The 7,382-nt window shown below is 29.0% G+C and overlaps 1 protein-coding gene across 1 annotated transcript; it reads left to right on the top strand.

Annotated features, from left to right (window-relative positions):
- The first annotated feature begins 1,681 nt into the window (after positions 1-1,681).
- LOC101508331 (cytochrome P450 94A2-like) lies at positions 1,682-3,868 on the top strand. The gene has a single exon (XM_004495065.4). It carries the CDS (start codon positions 1,754-1,756, stop codon positions 3,302-3,304), a length of 1,551 nt encoding a protein of 516 aa, XP_004495122.1. The 5' UTR covers positions 1,682-1,753; the 3' UTR covers positions 3,305-3,868.
- Positions 3,869-7,382: the final 3,514 nt, after the last annotated feature.

Genomic DNA, 7,382 nt, shown 5'->3' with positions numbered 1-7,382 from the left:
TTATGCTTTGTTAACTGAATAGAAGGTGAAGTCTCATCATGGGGTATTGATGAGGTGGTACACCATTGAGTTGAGTTGGTATTTCTGTAATTTGTAATTGTTATAGTGCCCAATTTTGCATAGATGATTTCTAAATAAAGCAATGTTATCAAAGTATGTCCTAAAGGAGCACCCAATAAATTCTCGGTAGGGATTGTATTTGATAGCATGATTCTATCAACAATCTTATTTACAATAAAGATGGCTAAAGCTAAAAATTACATTTTGAGTTAAATAACAGATCGTTCAAATTGGAATATCGCTTGCCTTACAGATGAATATTAAACATGTGATATTTGAGATGGATTCTTTGGTTGTTGGTAACATGATCATCTATGGATTTTTTCTTAATGTATTTATTCAACCTCTTGTGCAAGAGATTATTTTCCTTCTCCAATGTCTTTGGAGAACTTTTGTTTGCCATGTTTTATGTGAAGTGAATCATTGCGTTGACTTGGTTGCTAATTGAGAACATTCATCTTTAGTTTTTGATTGTATCTACGTTGATATTGTTTTTCGTGATCTAAGGCTCAACTTAGATGATGTAAGAAGAGTTTGCCTCCCTCGTTGGTTTCGTAGTTTAATTTATTTTTTATAAAAAAAAGAACCACATCACATAAAAGTGAAATGCAGAGACAATGCATTCCAGCTACTCACCAGCACTGTAGAAGTGGAGGCTTGCCTCATCTGCACTATCCTTTGCCGCATTTTTCTGTTCACTTTTAAATTTGCCACAACTCTTTTCAGTCCAACATACTATTTTTTTATAGATAAACAACAATAATAAATAAATAAATAAATAAAACTTTATTATTAATTAATGACAAACAACAAAACCTTTATAAAAACAAAACAACCTATGGAAATGGGTAAGTCAAGTGGACACTACCGATAAAATAAATGTTTCTTGAATTTATTAATTTACGAAATTAATTTTTATATTTAAAAATTTAATAGTTTTGATTTATTAATTATATTTTTTAATTAAAAAATATTAATTTAATATATTTTTTAAAAATGTGGCATATAACATGACTAGGTTAAATTATTAACACTTATAAAATCTCTGAAAAATTTAATTTTAATTTGTAAAATTATTTATTTTTATAATTTAATTAATAAATATAAATGATTAATGCATTTAAGTAAATATATATCATAAAATTGTATGCTATGTAATTAAAAATATCTCAAACCACAATTTTGTAGTTAAATTTTTTAAATAAAAGAGCAAAATTATTAATTTTTAAAATATGAGAATTAATTTTGTAAATTAATAAAAACAGAGAACTCAACTTGATTAAATATAAAATAAATGAAGCAAGATATATTTTAAAATGATGAAATATATGTACCGGATATTTATACTTCTGCTATACTTAGTCTTGTGAATATTTTCTTTTCCTTTATTATTCGATTGAGAGTAAAATTAATAATTTTCTTATATTTTAATATAATATTATATTTTCATATGAGTTTAGTTATTGTAATCATATACAATTTTTTTTATTTTTATAATTTTAAATTGTGAATTAAATAATTTAGTTTTCTCAATTAAATTATATAATTGAGTAAAATAAATAAATTATATAAACAAAATTACGTTTTTTATTTCAAAGTATAAAAGTTCATCACACAACCACAGTGATGAAGAGATAAGACAAGTAATATAACAACCACTTTTAGTATCACCTCCAACTTACTAACCTGCAAAATGGAACTCCAAACATTGGTTTCGTTGTTACCATTCTCTGCAACAATCCTTTGTATCTTCTTACTTTTCTTCATATCCACAACAACGTTACCTAAATTCCCCAAACCACCCTCCTCTACCACCACCAGCGCCATTCCCAAATCATACCCAATCTTGGGTTCCGTGTTTTCAATTTCAGCCAACTTCCACCGCCGCATCTACTGGATCACCGACATCCTCCACACCATCCCTTCCTCCACCTTCGTCCTCCACCGTGCCTTCGGCTCCCGCCAAGTTTTCACGGCCAACCCCGCGGTCGTCCAACACGTTCTCAAAACCAACTTTCCTTGCTATCGTAAAGGTCTCACAGTACACCGTTCCTTCGGCGATTTCCTCGGAAATGGCATCTTCAACGCCGACGGTGAAACATGGAAGTTCCAACGACAAATCTCAAGCCACGAATTCAACACTAAATCCCTCCGTAAATTCACCGAAACAGTCGTCGACGTTGAACTCTCCGATCGCCTCCTCCCTATTCTCTCTGAAGCTTCTCGAAACCAAATCATACTCCCTAATTTCCAAGACATCCTCCAACGTTTCACATTCGACAACATCTGCATAATCGCGTTCGGTTTCGATCCAGAGTATCTCCTTCCTTCTCTTCCTGAAACCGCGTTTGCAAAAGCCTTCGATGACGCTACGCGAATCAGTAGTGAGAGATTCAACGCGGCGTATCCATTTCTATGGAAAGTGAAGAAAATCCTAAATATTGGAACAGAACGGCGTCTCAAAGAAGCCGTCGCAGAAGTAAGAGGACTAGCTACTAACATAGTTAGAGAAAAGAAAAAAGAGCTTCTAGAAAAAGCAGCATTGGAGTCAGTTGATCTTTTATCGCGTTTTCTAAGTTCTGGTCACTCAGATGAATCTTTTATAACAGATATTGTAATAAGTTTTATCCTTGCGGGAAGGGATACAACTTCAGCGGCACTCACGTGGTTCTTTTGGTTACTCTCAAAGCATAGTCACGTGGAGAATGAGATTCTCAAAGAGGTTACGGGAAAATCGGAAACGGTTAGTTACGATGAGGTGAAGGGTATGGTTTATACACACGCGTGTTTATGTGAGAGTATGCGATTGTATCCTCCAGTTCCAGTGGATACAAAGGAAGCTCTATACGACGACGTTTTGCCAGATGGTACTTTAGTCAAGAAAGGGTGGAGAGTTGCATATCATGTTTATGCTATGGGAAGGTCCGATAAAATATGGGGACCCGATTGGGCCGAGTTTCGACCCGAGAGATGGTTGAGTCGGGTTAAGAACGGTAATTGGAGTTTTATTGGGATGGATCCTTATAGTTATCCGGTTTTTCAGGCTGGGCCAAGAGTTTGTATAGGGAAGGAAATGGCGTTGTTGCAGATGAAGAGGGTGGTTGCTGGGATTGTAAAGCGATTTAAGGTGATTCCGGCTGTGGGAGAAGGGGTTGAGCCGGAGTACAGTGCGTACCTTACGTCAATAATGAAGGGTGGTTTTCCGGTTAGAATTGAGAAGCGTAGCCACGTAACACACATGTGAATAAAAAATTAAAGTTTCCTCTAGGGGTGGATACCAGATTGGGTTTGGTAGGTGTCAGTCCAAAATACCACATCCGTGACTAACCGAACTTCATATTATACAACCCAATTCCGACTGTTTTCTTCGTGATTTCGCCGGTTAGTGGGTTGGTTGGACTTCGATTGCTTCCGTTTGGTTCAATATCAAACTACCAAATATTTAGAAAACACTGGATGTTGTGACTGAACAAGAAGATATGAAAAATGAGAATGGAGGAGTGAGAGAAGAGTATAAAGAACTAGATTCGGGCTATGCACCACCTTATCTCGTTGTTGGTAATGGTATGACCCCTTTGTACTTTGAATGCTCTTCTTTCACCATTTTACAAGAGTTTGCATAGTTTTTGTTTTTTACCGTATGCTTCTCTCTCATAGTTGATGTGCTACTATTGTTTTTATTCTGAATTTTTAGTATAGTATGTTTTGTTTAAATGTTCAATATTGCTATACACACCATCATATTCATATAGCTATCTACACTCCATAAATTTTTTATAACATTAAAATACTCTTTCTTATTTGTTTATTTTTCTCTTTTCATCACACATCACTAATGTTAAAGTCACTGATAAGATACCTTTATTGATGTCACTATCACTATCAGGTATGTTGAAGTTATCTGTAAGATATATTTATTAATTTGCGTTTGAGTTGGTATTTTGTTTTTTGTGTTTTAGTTCGTATTTTTTTTCTTTTAAAATTTATAAATTTCACGTGTTTATGTACGTTATAAATAATACATTGTACTCAAACTTAAATTATCTATTTTTACGTGATATGTTTTTATGTACGTGATGCAATTAAAAAAAATTACAGGTGATATGCAAATACAAATCACATACACTTACCTAAATTGAGTTCATGTATGCAGTGAAGTTTAAGTATTTCTAAGCACTATACAAATTCAGTTCATGGACATATACGTAAATTGAGTTCACATAGTTGATGTGAATTTAGTTCACGTAAATGTACGTCAATTCAGTTCACGTAAATTTATTTATAAAAAAAATTAGTAGAAATAGGATAATTACAAAATTATAAATTGATTGATAAATTTATTATCTTATTTTAATTATTTAATCTTCACAACAACTATAAAGAGAGATTTGCCAATGAAAATAATAAAAACAAAATTCGTAAATAAAATGGACATTGAATTTGTATTAAAAAAGAGAGAGATTTGCCAGCCATGCAAATAATTTATATTGAAAATGACATTATTATTTTATTTTATTTATATAGAAATGTTAAAAATTAAAAATTATGTTAATTTTGTAGATTTTGAATATGGAACCTACTTAATACTCATTCAACATTCGTTATTATATTTAATAACATAAAATACATAATAAGTGAATTTGACTCTTTAAAGCGTACTCGAATTCAAATTTTTTAAAATTTAAATTTCTTAAAAACTATTATCATTGTTATTTTAATTTCTTTGTATTTGATTTAAAATTTTAATTAAAATACATTTTTTTTAAATATTTTATAGCGGATGGAGTACCTATAGTACAAAGCACAAGGATACAAGAAATTAGGTACTACTACAGTACTACTAGTAGTATGTACCCACTACCATGATGTATTTTAAAAGTATAATAACTAAAAATCGTTATTTTTGTAAATAAAACAAGATATCTTATTGGAGATATAAGGAAATTTAGTGGTGGAAATGAATGAGTTAATGAATGGAGCAGATAATCGATTCTCACCCTAAACATAAATTTAACGGTTACTAACAATTAATGACGATATTAATGTATAATATAAAATTGGTTTTTTAATTAAAAACAAATTTATTCTCATTATAAATTCTAAAAGGACTTATTTGTATTTATAATCAATCAAAGTAGATCCGCGTCCAATTTACTTCATTTTGATTCATTCAATGTCTGTTTTAAGGTTTTGCCTCTATAGTTTTACTTTTAATTTCAACCTTCAAAAGTCCATGCGCAGTCAATTCAAAAGGTTTCATTGCAGATTTGCAGACCAGTATTAGAGGCACGACACTTTTTCAATTAAGATAGAAAGATAAAAATATGAAACATTGTAAACTCAAATTTAAAAAACTGTTATAAACTTGTAGAAAAATTCGTGATCAAATTTGTCTATTAACACACGATCATAACTGACATTATAAACTAACTATATTTAGTTATAAATCAGTTTGTTTATATGATTTTTAAAAAGTGATTTTGACTTTATATTTTTAAAAATAATTTTTATGAAAATTTAATTAAAAATAGTAAAAATTATTTTAAATTCATTTGTTATCAATTTAAAAAAAAATAATACATTCAATAAATTAGATATTCATTACTAGATATTTTAACACAATAAAAATTATATTTTTGTAAACAATATATCTTTCACAATTAATTTTTATGAAGAGCTTCTCAAAATGAATTTTTATTTTAATTATTTTTTAAATTTTATTATTAAAAAAATTATAATAAATAGATAAAATACTTAAAATAATAATTTAAGATATATTATTTAAACTAAATTTTCATTTGAAGTTTTATTTTTAAAAATGTTAAAACAAAAATATAAAACACTAAAAATTATTCTTAAGCAAACGGGGCCATAATTAACTAACTGTTTACATTTGCTGTCAATGTAAAATGATTTCCACGAAGATTTTATGGCGAAAAAATTCAATAAGAGAAGATCCACATAGTAAGAAGATCCAGCTTATACTATTACAATATTGAGTATTTTAATTCGTTTGGTGCCACAAACAAAGAATGTGATCTTCATATTATTTACTACCAATACCATTCACAATGGGCTTCTTCTACTGCCATAAGCTTCCACGAAGCCCTCCCAATCCGTCTAAGTCCAGATCCAATTCATACGTAATCCCACTTGTAACATTAATTTGTTGATTACAATCAGACTTTGAGCAATTCTTTGATTTGAAAATATAAGGTTGCATGCCCCGGTTAAGTCTTACTGTTAATCTTATATATTTTTCGGTTTGAATTAATCTTATATTTTTTTAGTAATTAATTACTTTGCTATTTGATGGGAGAGGAGGAATAGTTTTACATGAAGGTGAAACTACATATATTGAATAAAGATTTAATTCCTTTAAAGTAAAAAATTGATGAAATGAGTGAATTAATAATTGATATTTTAACTACTTATGATTAGTCATATATGTGTACAAAATAAAATAAAAAGTTAAATAATTTTTCTTTATAAAAAAAAAAGTTAAATAAGTTTTTAATTATTCGTATAAAATTTCAACATTTTGTTCTTATTTCATACAAAACAAATATTTTTAATTCCTATAAAGTTATTTTACAAATAGTTTTAGTTCATATTGAAAAAAAATATATTTTTTGTCTTTGAATTTTTTGAATTTTTAAATGATTTTTTGTAAGTATGTTTAGAATATTGTAAAAAAATTCTCCAAAAACATTTAGAATTTTGTAATTTGAGATTAATTAAATATGAATTTTTAAACGCTATAAACTCATAAAAATAACGAAAATATGAATTTAGAAATCAAATTTTAAACTTATTTTTCGTGGAAGAATTTTTTATAATATTGTAATCATGTTTGGAAAAAAATATTTAAAAATATATCTTGACATTCTAATACAATTTTGTTAATTTTGTAGGGACTAAAAAAAATATAATTTTATTTATAGGAGTGGAAATGAAATTAAAAATTTTATAAGAATTAAAAACTTATTTAACTTTAAAATAAATAAAAAGTAGACTTGTTAATTGCTATATGAAAAAAAAAAAAATAGTTCACCAATAGAAGAATCCTTGATAATTGTCGACTATTGAGATAAACGACATAGTGATTATGATTGGTTGTTGAAGTGGATCCATCTTTGATGAGCAAGTTGATTACGTGGGAGGTGGGAGGAGAGTTGTTGACATATGCATTCCCGTAGTCTGGAGTGGATCACCTTGTGAAGAACCTATTTTCTTTGATGACAATGGATGAGCCATATTGTTGATATTTTTGTCATAATGTAAATGCATACATCAACTCGTGAACTAAATTTCTAAATTCT

The sequence above is a fragment of the Cicer arietinum genome, chromosome 4, assembly GCF_000331145.2.
Source record: "Cicer arietinum cultivar CDC Frontier isolate Library 1 chromosome 4, Cicar.CDCFrontier_v2.0, whole genome shotgun sequence".
NCBI classification, from domain to species: domain Eukaryota; kingdom Viridiplantae; phylum Streptophyta; class Magnoliopsida; order Fabales; family Fabaceae; genus Cicer; species Cicer arietinum.
Note: the sequence above shows the minus strand (reverse complement) of the source record. Positions and strands in the feature narration are given on the sequence as shown.

Excerpts from the sequence above, each read along its gene's own strand:
- LOC101508331 (XM_004495065.4), top strand. The coding sequence starts at position 1,754 with ATGGAACTCCAAACATTGGTTTCGTTGTTACCATTCTCTGCAACAATC.